Source organism: Microcaecilia unicolor, chromosome 5, assembly GCF_901765095.1.
Source record: "Microcaecilia unicolor chromosome 5, aMicUni1.1, whole genome shotgun sequence".
NCBI lineage: Eukaryota > Metazoa > Chordata > Amphibia > Gymnophiona > Siphonopidae > Microcaecilia > Microcaecilia unicolor.
In genome coordinates, this window is record NC_044035.1 from 40,834,110 (window position 1) to 40,856,195 (window position 22,086).

A 22,086-nucleotide genomic window follows, 5' to 3' on the forward strand; every position below is an offset into this window, starting at 1 on the left:
TGCCAAGGGGAGATAACGAGCTCTCTGCCCCAGCTGGAGAGAGACCAGCTCATGGACTATCTGTCCCAAGATACTCTGCTCTCTGCCCCCCATCTGGCTGATGGATGTACCTTCTGTGTGCTACTTCCCCTCCCCCATACCTTCTGCTATGCCTGATTATAGGGAGTTCCTTGGACATAGATAGAGAAGCAAGCAGGTAAGGATGTATTACTGAAAGTTTTCCTAGGAATAGAGAGTTTAAATCCTAATCTCTGTTCCCAGAGGTTTTGACCCAGCTTGCTGGTCTGAATATGCATCTCTTATGTTCTTAATCCTGGTTTTAGAAGTATTTCTCAGGTTTAAACCATGTAAAAAATAGTGACTCCTCCACCTTTTACAAACCAAATACAATAAGAACAAAGCTAAAAAAAAATTAAAATATTTAAAAAGTCATGAATAATTCCTGTAAAATGCATGACATTTGCGCTGTGTACTGAGACTCCAGTAGTATGTATGTATTTATTTATTTGTATGTATTTACCGCCTTTTTGAATATGGAGAACAAAAGGATGATCAGATTCAGAGCGGAGACTGCTTCAGTGTTACAGCAATAAATCTGGTTTGTATACCATGAAGCTACTTTTTCATTAATTAAAAAAAAACAGAGCCCTTGGGCACTCCTCATGTCTTACAGGGGCTTACATTTTCTATAGATAAAGAACACACAACAGCGACACACTGTGCAGCCTGTCAACCACTCCGAAGAAAGGGTTCTGATAAAAACTTTAAAGAGCAGAATTATAAGTAGTACCCAAGGCTTGGAGTCGCATACCTGCATTTCTTACAGAATACTAGACGCACAAAACAAGCAGAAGTATCCTCCTAAAAACAAACCACTATATGGTGAAAAAAAAAAAAAAAAAAAAAAAGAGTAGGGGGTAGACCAAGGGGCTCATTTTCAAAGTACTTAGACTTACAAAGTTCCATAGGTTACTATTGTGCTCATTTTCAAAACAGACAAACGTCTACAAAGTGGCATAAAGCAACATCTGCATGTTTTTCTCACAAAAACATCCAAATCAGCATTTTTGAAATCTATTTTTAGACGTTTTTCTTTGAAGTCTGTCAGAAGTGCGTCCAAATCTCAAGGGGGCGTATCGGGGGCATGTTCAGGGCGGGACTTGGATGCTTTTCAGCCATAATGGAAGAAAACAAAACCGTCCAGGACTAAAACTAAGACGTTTTGAGCTAGACCTGTTTTTATAACGAATAAGGCACCAAAAGGTGCCCTAAATAACCAGAAGACCACTGGAAGGAATCAGGGGTGACCTCCCCTTAGTCCCCCAGTGGTCACTAACCTCCTCCCACCTCCCAAAAATGTGATGAAAAACGTAACTTACCAACCTCTATGGCAGCCTCAGTTTTTGCAAAACGTCCAATCAAAAATTCTTCTCCATGTAACTTTGTAAGTAAAACTGCTTTGAAAATACACCTCTTTCAAGTGTATTTCTAAACAGTAGATTAAAAAAAAAAACCCTCAATAGGTATATTCAAAGAACTTTAATTCAAAGGACTCAACGCACTATTCTATAAACACGGGCCAGATATTCAGCCCGCATAAGTACTGTGATTGGTGCTGACCACGGATATTCAATGCCTGGCTGTTTCCAGTGAGCAGCGTTGAATATCCGGGGTTTTTTTTTTGTCCGCTAAAAAGTTAACCAGTTAGCGCTGAATGTCAGCATAGCTAGTTAACTTTTTACCGGTCAAAGATAGGCCTGCTATTTAAGTGGCCTATTTTGACTGCTCAACATAGACGGTCAGGTGCTGAATATCCGCCCTTAACTGGCTAGCCGCTAACCATGATATTCAGTGGGAGATATTTCATCAGGAGATAACTGGTTATCTGAGGTTAGGCGCTTAAATCCTATTTAACCAGCCAGGAGCCTTTCCTGGACTGTTAAACAGTTTTGAATATGTGCCTAACTCGATTATTTATTTATCAGGATTAGCGCACAACTGTCTGGGAGGGATATAGTGGGTGAAGCATGGGTGTGTTACCAACTGACGTGCATAATTTACAGAATGCTATCACTTCTACATGTTGCATGGTGTACTTAGGCGCATCCACTTAGACCAGCCAATACGGATTTGCACCAATGTTCTATGAACACCTTCAGTGTGCCCTTAAGCTATTACAGAATTGGTGCTAAGCCCGCACCTTTATGGCACTTAAGATGAGATACCAATTTATATAATTGCTGCCTATGTGTGTAAATTAATCCCGGAAACTGTATGTCCCAAAGAGCATGGTTTCCCTAGGGTAATGTTCAAAGAAAACATACCTTGAAAATATGGCATGTCCACTCAGAGATAAAACTAGGAATATAAATATCACATGTGTATGCCACAATATATTATTTTCTGGATACATAACAAGTTTTCATCTGCAAAGACTAACTACCTTCAGTTGCCCTGAAATTTAAAGCTTTGGTGACGAAAAGCAGTGCAGTCCCACACTCTGTTTCCATTGGGGAAAGGGAATGAGACTTTTTTTGCAACTGCAGTCAAAGCTGTTTACATAGTAAATACAGGTACTTATTTGTCCTTGGGGGCAATGGAGGGTTTTAAGTGACTTGCCCAGAGTCGCAAGATGCTGCAGTGGGAATTGAACCCAGTTTCCCAGGATCACAGCCTGCTGCACTAACCACTAGGCTACTCCTCCAGTGGCGATCCTAGGGGGGCTGACACCTGGGGCGGATCGCCGATGCGCCCCGCCCCCCCCCCCAGCAAAAGGACACCCCCTAGCGAAGGAACCCCCCCCCCGGGTGCTGCGCGCCTGTCCGCTTCGTTCGTTTCCATGCTCCCTCTGCCCTGGAACAGGAAGTAACCTGTTCCAGGGCAGAGGGAGCACAGAATGAATGTAGCGTTTATTTCTTCTAAAGAATAATTTGTTGTAGTTGTTCTTGTTTGTTAGTGCTCTATTCTCGGCTGTGACATCTAGGCTTTCTCAGCTTTAGTTATTAAATATTTGAGTTAATTTACAGAAATTAAGTATTTTCCTAGATCTTGGATCATTATATTGTGGACTAAATATATAGATAATATGTTTAATCTTTTATTTTGGTTTAATGTTTATTTCTTAATATGTGAATTTATGAGTAATTTCATAAATGTAATTATAAAATATATAAATAAAATAAAAAAAAAATAAAAAAAGAATGAATGTAGCGGACAGGCGCGTGGCACCCTCCCAGCGGCGTGCACCTGGGGCAGGCCGCACCCACCGCCCCCCCCCCCCTAGGAACGCCACTGTACTCCTCCATCCTTATGTAAAGCATGAAATTTCAAATTCAACTCTACACTTATCAGTGTTCCTCACCCACAGGTTAACTGACTAGGTAGGGGCGAGGAAAGAAATTCAACTGGTACATCCTGGTGTGTAAGTGATAGTGAGAGAAAAAAAAAAAAATCACTGTGTAGGCATCCATGTGCTTTTTGTAAAGGTAGGTACTTTCAGTCTGGTAAGATGAAGGAAGAAAGAATAGACCCTCTCCTCTTATTAGGAGGCACTTATCTATAAAATAAGGCATGTCAGTAAAAATGGCTGATTTATGGCACTCTCATGTCCCACAAAATGACTTATGCTCTATTTCCACTCCAACAAAACTTTCTCCCCTCCCTCCAACCCTTCTTGGTTTCCCTGCCCATCACTACCCAAGCTGCAAAGGACTTAAATATAAATCAACATATCCGTCCAGTTTTTCCTACATAAGCACACAACTGTGGAACGCACCACCAAAAGCCGTGAAAACAAAACGTATGACCACCTAAACTTCCGGAAATCTCTAAAAACTAACCTGTTTAAAAAGGCATTCCCTACCGATCCAACTTAAATGTCTGAACTCTGCAACACAACAAAACTAAAGAACGTAATGGACATAACACAACTCTTCCGCTCTACGATTCCGTGTCTGTTGCACATGAACCTTATTTTACCAGAACATCACTTTATATCTGTTCATACCGGAGTCGGTGAATGCCTCTCCAGTACTATGTAAGCCATATTGAGACTGCAAATAGGGGGGAAAATGTGGGAGACAAATGTAACAAATAAATAAATAAATGTCAGCCTTCCTTCTCCTCCACAGCTTCTATTACCTCAGATCTCCGTATGTTCTTCTGTTATTCTAACATTGCATTGTATCTCTGGTATTTGAATTCCAGTGCTGTTAAATGTGTATATTTTTGACATTGTTTCACGGTAGCTCTATTATGTTTCAATTTACTGTTTTCAAGTTTTACCTCTTGGCATCCCCGACTATCTCTCTTGTTTAACTATTCCTTATTGCCCTTCCAGAGAGCCTTCCGTTCATTAAACGATCACTGCTTAGCTCCGCCTTCTCCAAAACGTGCCCACTTGGAATCAACCTGTTACAGTGCATTCTTCTTCTTGGATCCTCATACCTGGAACAATCTCCCCCCTTTCTCTCCGTAGCAATTCCTCTTTCAAGTATTTTAAAACTGAGCTGAAAACCTGGGTTTTCCGCTTAGCTTTTGGTGAAACAGTTTGCCGAAATTACCACTGTTACCCTTTGACCATGTCCTTCTTTTGCGTGTTTGTTTTGTTACATTTGTACCCCGCGCTTTCCCACTCATGGCAGGCTCAATGCGTTGGGCAATGGAGGGTTAAGTGACTTGCCCAGAGTCACAAGGAGCTGCCTGTGCCGGGAATTGAACTCAGTTCCTCAGGACCAAAGTCCACCACCCTAACCACTAGGCCACTCCTCCACTGTTGCTACTATTTGAGATTCTACATGGAATGTTGCTATTCCACTAGCAACATTCCATGTAGAAGTCGGCCCTTGCAGATCACCAATGTGGCTGCGCAGGCTTCTGCTTCTGTGAGTCCGACGTCCTGCACATACGTGCAGGACGTCAGACTCACAGAAACAGAAGCCTGCGCAGCCTTCTACATGGAATGTTGCTAGTGGAATAGCAACATTCCATGTAGAATCTCCAATAGTAGCAACATTCCATGTAGAATCTCCAATAGTATCTATTTTATTTTTGTTACATTTGTACCCCGCGCTTTCCCACTCATGGCAGGCTCAATGCGTTGGGCAATGGAGGGTTAAGTGACTTGCCCAGAGTCACAAGGAGCTGCCTGTGCCGGGAATCGAACTCAGTTCCTCAGTTCCCCAGGACCAAAGTCCACCACCCTAACCACTAGGCCACCTCTTTTTGCAATGCTTAATGTCTCTGAACACCCTGCTTTCCTATACATTAATGGAGTTCTTTTCTCGTTTCCTACTTTTTAGCCTGTACAACGCTCTGTTCTGCCCATCAGCTAGAGCGGTATAGAAAGTTATTACAAATAAATAAATTGTATTTATATTTATACTTGGCTATTTTACTATTGTTATGCTGTTAACAAAACTAAGTTTTACTATCAATTATAATGTTCTATTACGTATTGTGTTGACATTATAGTATACCATGCCATGCTTTGTATTGTTTTTGAATATTTTTACCGCTGTAATTGCCTATTGCTCATGTTTGATTTATTCTTACTGTAAACAGCCTTGAGTGAATTCCTTCAAAAAGGCGGTAAATAAATCCTAATAAATAAAAATAAAATGTTAAACTGTGCTTGCTGTACAACCACCTTGGGTGAATCTCTTCAAAAGGTGGTTAATAAATCCCAACAAATAAATAAATATGTTCTCTCTTTGTACTGAGTCCCGGCTTTTCCTTTGCACAGTGGTGCAGCCCTGGCTCCTCTGCGTCTCTCTCCCCCCACAACAGTCAGTAGGCCATTAAAGGAAGTGGGAGCAGCGGTGTCTGAGGAAACACTCCATGCCCCAGCAACCCAGTCGCATTTTACTGCATGCTCAGTACCACCGATTCACTCAACCAACCTTAAATTCACAGGTTCCTGGCGAGTTACAAAATGGATATTTTATGCCCTGAATTATGATTAAGAACACTGTGGGAAAGGAAAAATGCTTCAACTACTTCTAAACTTTTAGGTGCACTACTGTTAAGGAATTCAGGGGTGCTTTTACTAAGCTGTGGTAAAATGTGTCCTGCTGTAGTGCGAGCGCATCTTTTGGGCGTGCGCTGGGCCATTTTGTACCGTGTCAAGGAAAAAGGGCCTTTTTTAAGGGGCCGTAAAATGGACGTGCGCTAAAATTGAAACTAGCGTGCGTCCATTTTCGGCCTGAGACTTTACCGCCACCCATTGACCTAGCAGTAAAATCTCATGTGCTACCCGTGCAGTAAGCATGCAGCGAGAACCAACTGCTGTTTACCTCCAGTTAAGCGGCCCGTGGTAGAAAATTATTTTCTACTGCAGGATTCGGCGCACGCCAAATTCGGAATTACCGCCCTGCTCATGCGCTAGCCAGGTGGACGTACCGATTTGGTGCATGCTGTACATGCGTAGGCCCTCCAGCGCCTTTGTAAAAGGGCCTCTCAATTCATAAAGAAAAGAGAAGGTAGGTAAAAGTCTTGATTATCTGCTGTCCATTGTTTATTTTTGCAGCCCCTCATTACCTCTCTACCCTCATCTCCCCTTACGTTCCCGCCCGAAACCTCCGCTCACAGGACAAATCCCTCCTCTCAGTACCCTTCTCCACCACCGCCAACTCCAGGCTCCGCCCATTCTGCCTCGCCTCACCCTATGCTTAGAATAAACTTCCTGAGCCCTTACGCCAAGCCCCCTCCCTACCCATCTTCAAATCCTTACTCAAAGCCCACCTCTTCAGTGTTGCTTTCGGCACCTAACCTCTATACCTTTCAGGAAATCTAGACTGCCCCAATTTGATGACCCCTACTTGACTAACTGTACATTTGTCCTTTAGATTGTAAGCTCTTTGAGCAGGGACTGTCCTTTTATGTTGACTTGTACAGCGCTGCGTAACCCTAGTAGCACTTTAGAAATGTTAAATAGTAGTAGTAGTAGTAGTAGTAGTATTAGAAGAAAACAATATCTCTATATATAAAAGGCACCACCAACGCTCTAAATGAAGCCTCCAGCCGGAAGTGTGAAGGGGGAGAGATATCCGGTTTCCCCATGAGTGTCTGCCCCGCCCTCGCTCTCTCTGTAACACAAACAGTGAAGGAAAACACAGCAAAGCACGAAATCAAATCGCTCTCTCTGTAACAGTGAAGGACTCAGAGGGGGGAGGGGAGAGAGGGCAGAAGCCCTCACTATCTCTGTAACACAAACACAGCAGAGCAGGAAACTTAACACTGAAGGACTCGACTCCGAGGGGGGAGGGGACAGAGAGCAGAGGGGAAGAGAGAGAGGGCAGAGGGCAGGGACATACACATGCCCACAGAAGAAAACCTTGCTAGCCCCCGTTTCATTTGCATCAGAAACGGGGCTTTTTTACTAGTCTGAACAATAAGGTGCCTTATTCTGAAGATAAGCCATATCCCAAGGAAAAAAAAAATAGATGGTCTAAAGGCAGCTGCTTAAACTTCCAGTCCTCAAGGGCCGTGAACAGCATAGGTTTTCAGGCTATCCCTAATAAATGCGCAGAACTTGCGTATAATGGAGCTAGTATGCATGCAAATCTCTCATACATATTCATTAATCCCCAATACCTGAGCTCACATTACTTTTAGGGGTTACCCTATATAATCCAATATCTTCCAATTAAGTAACCACTATAAACATTTTTTATGCAAAACCTATGTTTATTTTCTATATAAACATATATCACATTAATTTTTGTTAATTTTTAGCATATCCTACTTTCCCTTACCACACATCATTCATACCATACTTATTTTCATCTATGTTCACAGAACTTCAAGACCGTAAATCTCAGAGCGGGATGCAGTTATATCTAGTACATTATTTCACTGTTATCTAGTGGTTTGTTAAATCACATATGAACTTTGTGTCTGAATTCCTCAGTACACGTTCTTAACTTCAGTCTTTCAGTTCCACCAGTAATGATATTTAAAACTAGATGCATTGTTGCTATCCTCTGTTTCACTGTATCCAACCAAGTCCACTCCTTTGTTATTCCACAATGGTGTTCTCTTTTCAGTTACAAATCCTGTGTAAGAGTCTTGTGCTGTGAAGTTATCCTCGTGAGCTATATCCTTGTAGACTCACTATACTGCTTGCGTAGCCCTATATTTTGATCAGCGGCGCCATTTTATGCAGACCCCTGAGGAGTACGAAACCTGTGAGACCTGCTGACAAAAATGAAGTTGAACCCCTGAAGATGCCAGTGCTGTGAAACGCATCGATTGCGTAGGGCTATGCAAGCAGTATAGTGAGTCTACAAGGATATAGCTCACGAGGATAACTTCACAGCACAAGACTGTTACACAGGATTTGTAACTGAAAAGAGAACACCATTGTGGAATAACAAAGGAGTGGACTTGGTTGGATACAGTGAAACAGAGGATAGCAACAATGCATCTAGTTTTAAATATCATTACTGGTGGAACTGAAAGACTGAAGTTAAGAACGTGTACTGAGGAATTCAGACACAAAGTTCATATGTGATTTAACAAACCACTAGATAACAGTGAAATAATGTACTAGATATAACTGCATCCCGCTCTGAGATTTACGGTCTTGAAGTTCTGTGAACATAGATGAAAATAAGTATGGTATGAATGATGTGTGGTAAGGGAAAGTAGGATATGCTAAAAATTAACAAAAATTAATGTGATATATATTTATATAGAAAATAAACATAGGTTTTGCATAAAAAATGTTTATAATGGTTACTTAATTGGAAGATATTGGATACATATTCATTAGAGGCATCGTGGAAACCCAGCCTCTTTGTGGATTCTGAGGATCAGTGAATATTGATGGTCTAGGGATGGGTGTCAGTTACCCAAGATCTTCCCTAACAGGGATTATGGGTAAACATGGCCAAATATTGCCACAAGCCTAGTGCCAATGGAAAGTGCCCATTATGATGAGAAACACTATAGGTGTTCTTTATGCCAATTTATATATATGAAAAAAAAACAACGGTTTGATATTCAGATGGTAACGACCAGTGTTTGGCTAACCGCTGGCAGTGTTAAACTTGGAAATTCAATGCCAGGCCTTGTCCGAGCACCGGCATTGAATTTCTGGGTTTCCACAGCCACCTAACACATGGCTAGTTAAGTGTGATATTTATCACTTAATCGAGTATAAGTTATCGCATTTTTTATTGGCTCTTAACCGGCCAAGTGTCAACTCCGCCTCTGGAACACCCCCAAAATAGCCAGTTTTCAGTTCAGTGCTAACCGGTTATTTTCTGGTTAAGTGCCACTGGATAGTTAAATCGCTTTGAATATTGACCCCCTAAGTTATCTTAGTTTAAAAATGCAATACTAAGAGAAAGATAAATGAGAAACTAGTTTGGCCATAAGGCTGTCAAACAGTGGCAATGAAGGTGTTAAAGGCAGAGTTTGAAACGAAAGAAAAAGAATAAATACCCCAAATATATGGCAAATATACTCACGTCACAGTGATGGGGGATGCCGCATTTCTGTTGGTGTAGTTGACCAGAGCATTGAAAGACTGGTTGACCCACTGCCAGAACACTACGGCTGGGACAGTCCTGTTGGAAGAAAAAAGCAGACGACAGAAATTAAAAGACAGGTGCGATAACTATGCATCTTGGAAAGGAAGTAGGTCTCTGCAGATTTCAATAATGGCAAGTATCAGAGGGAAACAGCATCATTCTCATTACTATAACGGGGTAAGGCTTGGAAGAGAAACTCGGGCTCCTTTCATTGCTAAGCACAAGCTACTAAACAACCTCTGAGCTACTTTCACTTCTTCCCTCTCACAGGAGCTAATAATAGTTAGCAGGGTTTAAAAAAAAGGTTTGCATAATTTCTTAAAAGAAAAGTCCATAAGTCATAAGATGGACTTGGGAAAATCCAATGCTTATTTCTACGATATGCAGCATAAAATCTGTTTCCCTCTTTTGGGATCTTGCTAGGTACTTGTGACCTGGACTGGCCATTGTTGGAAACAGGATACTGGGCTTGATAGACCTCCAGTCTATCCCAATACGGCAACACTCATGTTCTTATGTTTTAAGAGTGGAGTGGCCTAGCGGTTAGGGTGGTGGACTTTGGTCCTGGGGAACTGAGGAACTGAGTTTGAGTCCCAATTCAGGCACAGGCAGCTCCTTGTGACTCTGGGCAAGTCACTTAACCCTCCATTGCCCCATGTAAGCCGCATTGAGTGGGAAAGTGCGGGGTACAAATGTAACAAAAAATAAATCTTTAATGCTGAACTAATTTTTTTTTAAAGTGACCTACAGTTAGGCACTGGGATACAGGGCGCTATAGGCAAATTCTATAATGGCAGTTCCACGCGGAACTAATGTTAAAGAATAAATTGCTAAATCTGCATTTTCGTGCCTAACTTTAGGTGTTAGCTCTTACACCGGCGCTCATGCCTAACTACTGGCATTTGGGCACGTAAATGCAAATATTCTATAAAACTATGCCTAGATGCTTGGTGCACCCTTCACCCACTCATACCCCTCCCTTGGCCATGCCCTCTTTGGAGCTGCACATTATAGAAAATTAGGCGCCGTTTACAGAATAAGGCACAGGTCAGTCATGCGTAGAACTACAAATTAGTGACAATTAATGCTGATTAAGGCCAATTATTGATAGTTATCACTAAATGCTTAAATGACCCTATTTTATAACCACGTGTCCAACTGCATGTCTAACTTTGGTGCTATTTATAGCATGACCATCTACATTAGGTCTCATACCGAAAGCAGAGCTCACAGGCAGCTGTAGCCTGGTTTCTGAAATAACTAGAAATGTCCTAGGAATATACCTGAAGCTTCTTCTGGAGGAATTCTATTTCACATTTCAAGCTAAGAGTCCCTGCTTGAAATATGTCCTAGCTTGGACCCATGGAATCTTAGCGGCGATTGGGTGGTGACGCAGGTGACTGGGAAGCGAAACCAGTGCTGGGCAGACTTCTACGTTCTATGCCCTGATCGTGACTGAATAGATATGGATGGGCTGGAGCGTAAATTGTAAGGGGCTTCGACGTTAGCTCCAGAACTTAGTACAAGAACAGTGCAGGGTAGACGTGTATGGTCTGTGCCCTGAGAAAGGAAAGGACAAATCAAACTCGGCTATATATATTATAAAGTTATCACATACCATATAAAATGAGTTTATCTTTTTGGGCAGACTGGATGGACCGTACAGGTCTTTATCTGAAGTCATTTACTATGTTACTATATGTTACATTTTTAGGCTGACAAAAAAGAAATATACATATGACCTTCCCATATGAGACAGAAAAGCTCAGCTTGGTTATGCCAAACTCTGTTCCACTCCTACGTATCTCTAAAGAGCTACCAGACAGGGCTGGATTCAGAAAATGGAAGCGAAGAAAAATTTGGTGCTAAATGCTATTCTATAAAGGGCGTGCGCCTTATTTTTATTTATTTAATTTGTTACATTTGTATCCCACCTTTTCCCACTTATTAGTAGGCTCAAAGTGGCATACATAGTTCCGGAAAGGTGGTTACAGACTCCGTTGTGAACAAATACAGTGTTGGGATACTGTTACAGTGACAAATACAGTAAAATATTGGTTCATCTCAATCAAAATGCTAGGGAGTGATCATGCGTCGGGGTTGAGTACTCTCCGTTCCCTGATTAAATTGCCATTAAATTATACAGAATAGCGTCTAGTTACGGATCCTGCACCTAACTTCTGGGTGCTGGACTTACATCTGATAAAACCTGTTGTAAATGCCGGTACCCAAGTTAGGTGAGGTTAGGCAGTATTTTGTAATTCTGTGCACTTTTCAGAATGCCCCCCGACACCCACAGCCACAACCCGCTTTGAGATATGCACCATGGGAGTTAGGTGCAGTGCCTTATAGGATAGCACACAGCCAGATGTGCATGCAAATTTTAACGAGTGTCAATTAACAGTAATTGGTTGTTAGTACAGCTCATTATCCATAGAAACATGATGGCAGATAAGGGCCAAATGACCCATCTAGTCTGCCCATCCTCAGCAACCACTAACTGCTCCTTTTCTTAAGAGATCCCACATGTCTGTCTCACGTTTTCTTAAATTCTGATACAGTCCTCGTCTGCACGAACTCTACCGGGAGGCCATTTCATGCAAAAATATTTTCTCAGATTCCTCCTAAGCCTATTTCCTCTTAGCTTCATCCTATGTCCCCCTCATTCCAGAGGTTTCCTTCATTTGACAAAGGGGTATATTAACTCCACTTAGGTATTTAAACATCGCTATCATATCCCCTCTCTCCCGCCTGTTCAGGTTCATGAGCTTTTATGTTTTATGACAGAGACCGCTTACAAAATTTGTAGTCGCCCTCTGGACCAACTCCATCCTGTGTATAACTTTCCATAGGTACGGTGTCCAGAACTGTGCATGCAGTACTCTAAATGGGGCCTCACCAGAGACTTGTACAAGGCACCCCTTTCCTTATGCACCCAAGCATTCTTCTGGCTTTGAGCGTCGCCTTTTCTACCTTTTTGGCCATCTTAAGTTCATCAGACACAATCACCCCCAAGTCCCGCTCTTCTTTTGTACATAGAAGCACTTCACCCCCTATACTGTACCATGCCCTTGGGTTTTTGTGACCCAAGGGCATGACCCTGCGTTTCTTAGCATTAAATCTTAGTTGCCAATTTTTGGACAATTCTTCAAGCTTTGCTAAATCCTTCCTCATGCTATCCACACCTTCCGGGGTGTTCACCCTATTACAGAGTTTGGTATCATCCACAAAGAGACAAACATTACCAGACAGTCCTTCTGCAATATCGTTCACAAAGATGTTAAAAAGAGCCGGCTCAAGGACCAAACCCTGCGGTACACCACTGATAACATCCTTTTCCTCAGCGCGAACTCCATTTACCACTACACTCTTGTCTCCTTCCATTTAACCAGTTTTTAACCCAGTCAAGTCACTTTAGGTCCCATACTGAGGGCATTCAGTTTACTTATCAGTTGCCAGTGTGGAACCATGTCAAAGGCTTTGCTTAAATCCAAGTATACCACATCTAGCGCCCCTCCCACGTCCAACTGTTTGGTCACCCAGTCAAAGAAGTCAATCAGATTTGTCCGACAAGATCTGTCTCTAACGAAACCATGCCGTCTCAGGTCCTGCAGTCAATTCGATTTGAGAAACCTCACAATCCTCTGCTTTAAAAGCGTTTCCATTAGTTTAGTCACCACTGAGGCCAGACTGACCGGTATGTAATTCACAACCTCCTCCTTACTTCCATTCTTGTGCAGAGGGACCACATTCGCCTTTCTCCAGTACTCTGGGACCACTCCAGACCAGGGGCGTATCTGAACTTCAACGGTAGGGGGGGGGGGGCAGAGCCGAGGAGAGGGGGCACATTTTAGCCCCCCCCGGCGCCGTTGACCCCCCCCCCCCGCTGAAGACGAAGACAACGACGACGCCACCCCCCCGCCCGCTGACTACTTTAAACCCCCCCCCCTCGCAGAAGACAGCTCCAACTACTTTGAACCCCCCTCCTCCCATCGTGACTCCGCCGTCGCGCCTCACCTCCCTTTGCTGGCGGGGTTTGGCCCACCAGCCGAAGTCTCCGTCCTTCCTTCCTTCGGTCACTCCACCGTCGCGCCTCACCTCCCTTTGCTGGCGAGGGACCTCAACCCCCGCCAGCCGAAGTCTCCGTCCTTCCTTCCTTTGGGTTTGGTGGTTTCTGACGTCCTGCATGCTGCACATTGTACGTGCATGCAGGATGTCAGAAACCACCAACCCCAAATGAAGGAAGGAAGGATGGAGACTTCGGCTGGTGGGGGTTGGGGTCCCCCGCCAGCAAAGGGAGGTGAGGTGCGACAGCGGAGTGACGGCAGGAGGAGAGGGGGTTGAGAGTGTCGTTGGTAGGGGGGTCCAGGGGCAAATCTGCGGGGGCCAGGCCCCTGTGGCCCCATAGCAGATACGCCCCTGCTCCAGACTCTAAGGAAGAATGAAGAGGTCAGAGAGTGGGGCCACCAGAACTTCTCAGAGTTCCTTGAGTACCCTCAGATGAATATCATGAAGCCTCACCGCTTTATCTACTTTTAGTTATCTAGATTGTAAGCTCTTTGAGCAGGGTCTGTCTTTTTGTTTATGGTGTACAGTGCTGCGTACGCCTTGTAGCGCTATAGAAATGATAAATAGTAGTAGTAGTAGTTAGCCAGCGTCTCACGAACACAGTCTTCTGAAAATCGGTCCTGGTCTACCATTCATCAATCCTCATTAGCATTTGTTTTCTGTGGTCCTGCCCCTGGCCTTCCATCCGTGAATACAGAACAGAAATAACTGTTAAGCAGTTCAGCTTTACCCTTATCGGCTTCTCATGTTCCTCCTCCTCAGCCTTCTGCCTCACAATGCTATTATGGAACTTCCTCCTGGCTCCTACATATCTAAAAAATATGTCTAGTCCCCCAATTTTACCATTTCCTCCATTTGCCTCTTCGCTTTCCTGATAGCTTTTCTAGGTATTTTTGCCTGTCTTACTCTTTCTGAGTCATCTTGTAACATATGAAGGTTAACCTTTTTTCCCTTACCTTTTCAGCTACTACGTTTGAGAACTACTACTTAACATTTCTAAAGCGCTACTAGGGTTACGCAGCACTGTACAGTTTTACAAATAAGGATAGTCCCTGCTCAAAGGAGCTTACAATCTAAAGGACGAAATGTCAAGTTGGGGCAGTCTAGATTTCTTGAATAGAGGTATGATGGTTAGGTGCCAAATGCAACATTGAAGAGGTGGGTTTTGAGTAGGGATTTGAAGAACCAAAGTGGCCTTCTTTTCCTCTTACTTTTATGTAATTTTTTTAACAAAAAGGTTTGTCACCTTTAAAATAGCTCCTTTCAGTTTTGTCCATTGGTGTTCTACTTCCTTCAGCTGTTCCCATCCAACTAATTCTTCCTTGAGAAATTCCCCCATCTCAGCAAAGTTAGTTCTTTTGAAATCTAGGACCTTCAATCTTGAATAAGCCTTCTCCTCCTGCGTCTTAATATTAAATCACACCATCCGGTGGTCACTAGATGCCAAAATGATCTCCCAACATTGGAAACATTCTCCCCATTTCTAAGAACTATCTAGAATCGCGCCATCCCGCATCAGTTCTGTTACCCACTGTAGGAACAATCCCTCCTGTAGAGAGTCTAAGATCCTTTTGCTTCTAGACAACCCTACAGCAGGCATGCCCCAATCGATGTCCGGCATATTAAAGTCACCTATTAGTAGTACTTCCTCTTTCTTAGCTATCTTGTGAATGTCTTCAATTAAGTCTCTGTCCATTTCTTCTGACTGTGAGGGGTGGCCTGTATATTACACCAATGTAAATAGATTTTCCTTTCCCTCTTACCAGTTTAATCCACAGTGCTTCTTCATTATCCTGTACGTCCTGCAATTCTGTTAACTTTAATATTATTCTTAACATATAATGCCACTCCTACACCCTTTTTACCTACCCTGTCCTTTCTGAACAGATTATAGCCAGGTATAACTATGTCCCAGTCATGGTTCTCCATGAGCCAGGTCTCCGTGACCGCCACTAAATCCAAAATTGGCTTCTATCACTGTAGCCTCTAGATCTAGAAATTTTGTTATCCATACTACAGGCATTGGTATACAAGGCTCTCCAGAATTTACTATTTTTCCCTGTTCTATAAAAGTATTTGATGTCTTGCCCTTCTGAGGGTTATTATGACTTTGAGGCTTCTCTCACCCATCCCCAGCCAATTTAGTTTAAAGCCCTCTGTAGAACTTTAGCCAGTCTGTTATGAAAGACACTTTGTTCCTTCCTTGACAGATGGACACCCAATCACTGATCAGTAGCTCTTGGAAAATCATCTCCTGGTCAAGGAAACCGAAGTGCTCATGTTGTCACCATCCATGCAGCCACCCCTTCAGCTCCCAATACGAGAGTCCCTCATCCAGCCTTTACCTTCAACACGAAAAAATTGACGAGAACAGTCTCTGTGCCTAGGTGTTTCATACTCTGACCTAGAGCCATGAAGTCCCTGACACTCATTAAAACTTGCACGTATTTGGCTGAATGCTATTCTATAAGGCATGGTGCCTAACTCTCCTAGCGTGAAACTCAAAAGGGGGTGTGGCCATAGGTGTGTCAGGGGCATTCTGAAAAGTTGCACACTTTAGTTATAGAACACGGTCTTAGCACGCCTATCTTAGGCACCAGCATTTACACCCGCTTTCAGCAGACCTAAGTCTGAAACCGAAAATGCGCAGGAATCGGCGCCAAGCGAGAATCTATAAAGGTTGTGCTCCTTTTCTAGAACCGCACTTAGCAATGATTTTTCCAGGAGCTGAATTTTGAGTACCATTTATAGAATTCTCTCCTTAGTGTGTAATTGCAAGGGGGAGGGGTATGGGTGGGGCTAACATTTACACACTTAGGGCCTCTTTTATCAAACTGCCCTAGCGATTTCTGTGTGGCAATGCCAACGAAGCCCATTCAAAGTGAATGGGCTTTGTCAGCATTGCTGCGCCGGGGCTAAGGACATAAGCGTTGCCATTCTGGGAAAGACTGAAGGCCCATCAAGCCCAGTATCCTGTTTCCAATAGTGGCCAATCCAGGTTACAGGTACCTGGCAAGATCCCAAAAGAGTAAAATAGTTTTTTTTTTTGTTTGTTACATTTGTACCCCGCTCTTTCCCACTCATAGAAGGTTCAATGCAGCTTACATATTATATACAGGCACTTATTTGTACCTGGGGCAATGGAGGGTTAAGTAACTTGCCCAGAGTCACAAGGAGCTGCCTGTGCCTGCAGTGGGAATCGAACTCAGTTCCTCAGGACCAAAGTCCACCACACTAACCACTAGGCCACTCCTCCACTTATCCTAGAAATAAGAAGTGGATTCTCCAAAGTCCACCTTAATAAAGGCTTATGGACTTTTCTTTTAGGAAATTATCCAAACCTTTTTTAAACCCTGCTAAGCTAACTACTTTTAGCACATTACTGGCAACAAATTCCAGAGTTTAATTACATGTTGAGTAAAGAAATATTTTCCCTAATTCTGTTTTAAATTTACTACTTAATAGCTTCATTGCGTGCCTCCTAGTCCTAGTATTTCTGGAAAGAGTAAGCAAGTGATTCACAGCCACCCATTCCATTCCACTCCTTATTTTACAGACCTCTATCATATCTCCCCTCAGCCATCTATTAAGCCGAAGAGCCCTAGCTGCTTTAGCCTTTCCTCATAGGGAAGTCATCCCATCCCCTTTATCATTTTTGTCACCCTTCTCCATATCTTTTCTAATTCCACTATACCTTTTTTGAGATACGGTGACCAGAATTGCACACAGCATTCGAGGTGGGGTTTAGTAAAAAGGGCCTCTAGTAATTTACGTACTTAAATGCCGCATTTATGTGCTCGCATTTAAGCAAGCCATACACCTAAATGTGCGTACTTAAATTTAGGTGCTTCAATGTGGGTTTATGCTAGTATTCTGTAAGAACACTTACACAAACGCACATTTATAGAATTTCCTCCCATTTGTTTGATCTTCCTAATTTCAAATGTTCCCTGTTCTTGTGTACTTCTAACCATGCCTTCCTCTGAAAAATGTACACTTAGTGAGTTGTCGTTTTATTTGTTTGTAATATTTTATGCCACACTGCCTGAAAGAGGGACCTAAGGCTTAACTGCAGCAATCTTTAAACATTTGCTGCCCTCACAAAGTGTATTAACTCTGTGCAAGCACTTTGCTATTTTTCTTACTTCAATCTATGCATCACCTCACAAATTGACAGTACTGAAAAATTATTATCTAAATTCACCAACGAAGGAGATGCAGTTCTATGATGTATACACGTTTAGGCAGCGCTAGCAAGGTAATAAAGTTTATTTCAGAATCCTTGGTTCACCATAGCAACCGGCCATCTCTGCAGTCAATGTATTCCAATGATTAAGGCTAGAAACAGGTAATTGTACATATCTTAAAACATCAATTTGGGGTTGACACAAAATTTAAAAAAAAAAAAAAAAAAAAAGGATGTTTGCAGGGTGTTATGTTTTTCTACTGAGAAAAAAAAACAAAAAACAGAGCGATACAGAGAAAATGAGGGCAGACAAAAGACCTCCAGGCCTACTCGTCCTGCCTTATCTTTACAGTCCTGACTTCACTTATTTATCCCATAGTCTTCTCATTTCTCTGTTCTTGCTGTAGTACCAAAGGTCCTATTTAATCTCTGGATTTACCCTTGCTTTCAAATTAAGGGTCATCTCTGTTCCAAAATTTCCTCAATGCCGAGACATGAGGCCCCACATAAATACTACCTATTCACTGAAGAAATATTTCCTCCCTTTGCTATATTGTCTACTTTACCAGCAACACAGGCCAATATTCAACTTTTGAGAGAGTTAGGCCCCTAAATTGGCCTTATTGAAAAGGGCTGAGTGCTTAAATTTATGCCAAAATCTCACTAAACTCCTAAATGGTGGAGCCTAAAAAGTGAGTGGCAACAGGGGGTGAATTAAGGGCACAGAAAAAAAAAAAGGAGATTTATATTGATTTTTAGCACTTGGCACCTTAATTAGGCTCCTAATTCTAGGCAAAATGAATGACATGCCTAGATTTATTCTGCAGAAAACTTAGGATCTTATGTTTGAGTGAAAATAGGGATCACGTTTAGATAACTGCATTGGGTGCCTACATTTAGATACTCTTTTTCTGTACATTGGGACCATATTTTTTTTTTTTAATTTCACTCATGTGAGGGGGGGGGGGGGGGAAGGAACTCAGATTAGTGATTTTGATTTGAAAGGTATTAATCCACAAATGAGAAGATGCTAGAACTAGAGGGAGAGTGGCCTAGTGGTTAGGATGGTGGACTTTGGTCCTGGGGAACTGAGGAACTGAGTTCGATTCCCGGCACAGGCAGCTCCTTGTGACTCTGGGCAAGTCACTTAACCCTCCATTGCCTGCCGCATTGAGCCTGCCAAGAGTGGGAAAGCGTGGGGTACAAATGTAACAAAAATAAAATAAATTGAGGATGAAGAGGGGCAGACTCAGAAATAATGTAAGGAAGCCTTTTTTCTCACCGACACGGTGGTGGATACTTAGATTGCCCTCCATCGGCAGGTGGTGATGAAAACCATAACGGAATTCAAAAATGCATGGGAAACACACAGGAATTCTATTTAGAAGGAATCGATCCAAAAAAGCTTAGCGAAGACTAAGTGGCAACACTGGTAATTGGGAAGCAAAGCCAGTACTAGATGGACTTCTACAGTCTGTGCCCTGATCGTGGCTGGATAGACTTGGATGGGCTGGAATGGAGCTTGGATTTGATGCTTTGATGACAACTTCAGAAGTTTTAGAACAAGGACAGTGCCAGGCAGAATTCTACGGCCTATGCCCTGAAAATAGCATGGTCAAATCAAGATAAGGTATACGTATGTTGTATTACCTCATACCTTACATAATGAGTTTATCTTCTCGGGCATACAGGTCTTTATCTGTTGTCATCAGTTATGTTACGATGTAGCAGTGAACTGTATACACTTTCTTTTTCTCCCTCTGATTGGAATTGATTACTACTACTACTTATCACTTCTATAGATTAGCTTTCTATCTTCCTCTCCCTACATACAGTATGAATATGTATATGTGGACGACAGTTTCTCATGCTTGATAACCTCTAGGGATCACTGGCACCAGTTTGGATTTGAGCGTTGACTAGGCGGCTGCTGAAGAGGATTGCTGCCACCCAGCACTACTTGGTCACCAATGCAGTTCCTAGGCAAGTGCCATGGTGGGGGAAGGACGCACAATCAGGGGACTTGTTTGGTCAGCACCCCCATTATGAAACTGAGCAATACATAAGAACATAAGAGAAGCCATACTGGATCAGACCAATGGTCCATCTAGCAGAGTAGAGTATTCTGTTCCCAACAGTGGCCAAACCAGGCCACAAGTACCTGGCAGAAACCCAAATCGTGGCAACGTTCCATGAACTTGTCCAAACCCCTTTTTAAACCCAGATTCGCTAACCGTTGTTACCACATCCTCCGGCAAAGAGTTACAGAGCTTAACTATTTGTTGAGTGAAAAAATATTTTCTCCTATTTGTTTTAAAAGTATTTCCATTTCATGCTTTGATTTGTATCCTCCAGCCCCCCCCCCCACCTTTTTCCCTCTCTCTTTTCTTAATCTTAACCTAGATATGGATAGCTACTTCTTAAACGTGAGCTCCACTATTGCCATATTTTGTAGAATGTTGCTTGTTGCTATGTTGTGAGCTCTTATTTATCTCTGTATTGAAAATCAATAAAAGAAATCAAACTTAAAAGTATTTCCATGTCAACTTCCTTGAGTGTCCTCTAGTCTTTGTACTTTTGAACGAGTGAAAAATCAATTTACTTCTACTCAGGATTTTGTAGTGTAGAACGAGTAGAAGTAAATCGATTTTTCACTTGTTCCAAAAGTATAAAGACTAGGGGACACTCAAGGAAGTTACATGGAGGGGGGGTGGGGGGGGGGGGTCACTGTTTCAGAGGCACAGGTTTACTCATTCCAAAAGTATAAAGACTAGGGGACACCCAAGGAAGTTACACGGAGGGGGGTGGGGGGGGTCATTGTTTCAGAGGCACAGGTTTACTCATTCCAAAAGTATAAAGACTAGGGGACACTCAAGGAAGTTACATGGAGGGGTGGGGGGTGGGGGGGGGGGTCACTGTTTCAGAGGCACAGGTTTACTCATTCCAAAAGTATAAAGACTAGGGGACACTCAAGGAAGTTACACGGAGGGGGGTGGGGGGGTCATTGTTTCAGAGGCACAGGTTTACTCATTCCAAAAGTATAAAGACTAGGGGACACTCAAGGAAGTTACACGGAGGGGGGTGGGGGGGGGGTCATTGTTTCAGGGGCACAGAGACTGTGTTGTATCAGGAGGGGGGGAGGAGTGGAAATCAAGGGGAGCACCACCATCACACCAGAACTGCCAGTGGGCCGCACCTGCACTTACTGCCACCTCAAGAGAAGGAGATAAGTTGAGCTGCGCTACTGGCAGTCGTGACAGCTAGCACGTAGCACAAAACCCGTGCGCTGTCACAGCTGGATACACCTCCGCCCACCCGTGTCATGCCCACTCCCGCTTCAGACTGTTAACGCAGGAGTTTTTAACACAGACTCCCCTTTTTAATGCAGCAGACAGTAGCACAAGCTTGTTTTTACTGTCTACCATGCTGAAAACCCAGTGTTAATGCAGTTTAGTAAAAAGGCCTCTTTATTACTGATGTTGCAGCAATTGAAGGGTTATTTTGATATTATAATCTACATAAAACGCTACTCCTGCCACATCTGTGCCATCCCTAGACTTATTAGACACACTGGCTTTTGTCTCACCTAGAATGTAAACCGCACTGAACTCTGGAAAGGGGATATTAGTGGTATACAACAACTGATTTGATTACAACCTGACATGGCTATGCCCGTTCAAAGGGCAGATGAAACCACAACTCAGCAAAAGCACACAATATTCGTAAAGATTAGATCTGAAATTTTGTTGCTTAGAATGCAAACATTTGGCATGCCTAGGGTTTACACAGCTTCACACCTGTCCCCCTCAGCTACCTTGTTGCTCAAGAACAGACAAGTGAGTTCCTTGTTCTTGTGATTTTTTTTTGCCAGAATTTTTACATTTGTATGCCAAGGATAACAGTCTCAGCTTTCATCTGCCACCCCAATCCTCTATTTTCTATTGTGACCTCTTGCTCTGGGCTTTCTTTCCATAAACCAAATTCTTGTCTCTGCTGCATTAAATCAGACATGCCAAGCCACATGCATTAGGTGACAATGATTCAGACCCCTTCTCCAACTCACACGTTTACTTGCTCTGATCTCATGCATTGGTTTCCCGCTGGCAATTTAGCATTTCTTGCTTCACTTTTCTTCCACTACTTCCCCGGCATGGCATCTCTCGCCTTCTCCACCCCCTGCCCCCGTGGTCCTCCAAAACATGCTTGTGTTGGTAGTGCTGCAGAGACATGGCTTCCAGTTGGCGAGGAGCCTTTCTTCCGCTATGTCCCACCTCATGTGATACTACTTCCGGTTTC

General features: G+C 43.0%; 2 protein-coding genes across 3 annotated transcripts in view; one reads left to right on the top strand and one right to left on the bottom strand.

The window, feature by feature from the left end:
* SFXN2 (sideroflexin 2) overlaps positions 1–22,086 on the bottom strand; it is a 113,644-nt gene that overhangs the window by 75,846 nt on the left and 15,712 nt on the right. For both annotated transcript variants that reach the window (XM_030202824.1, XM_030202825.1), the window contains exon 4: positions 9,474–9,572. In XM_030202824.1, coding sequence (XP_030058684.1) covers positions 9,474–9,572 — 99 coding nt within the window. The remainder of the gene's footprint in view (positions 1–9,473; positions 9,573–22,086) is intronic.
* The window catches only part of ARL3 (ADP ribosylation factor like GTPase 3), a 132,073-nt gene that overhangs the window by 7,928 nt on the left and 102,059 nt on the right, over positions 1–22,086 (top strand). The window lies entirely within an intron of this gene.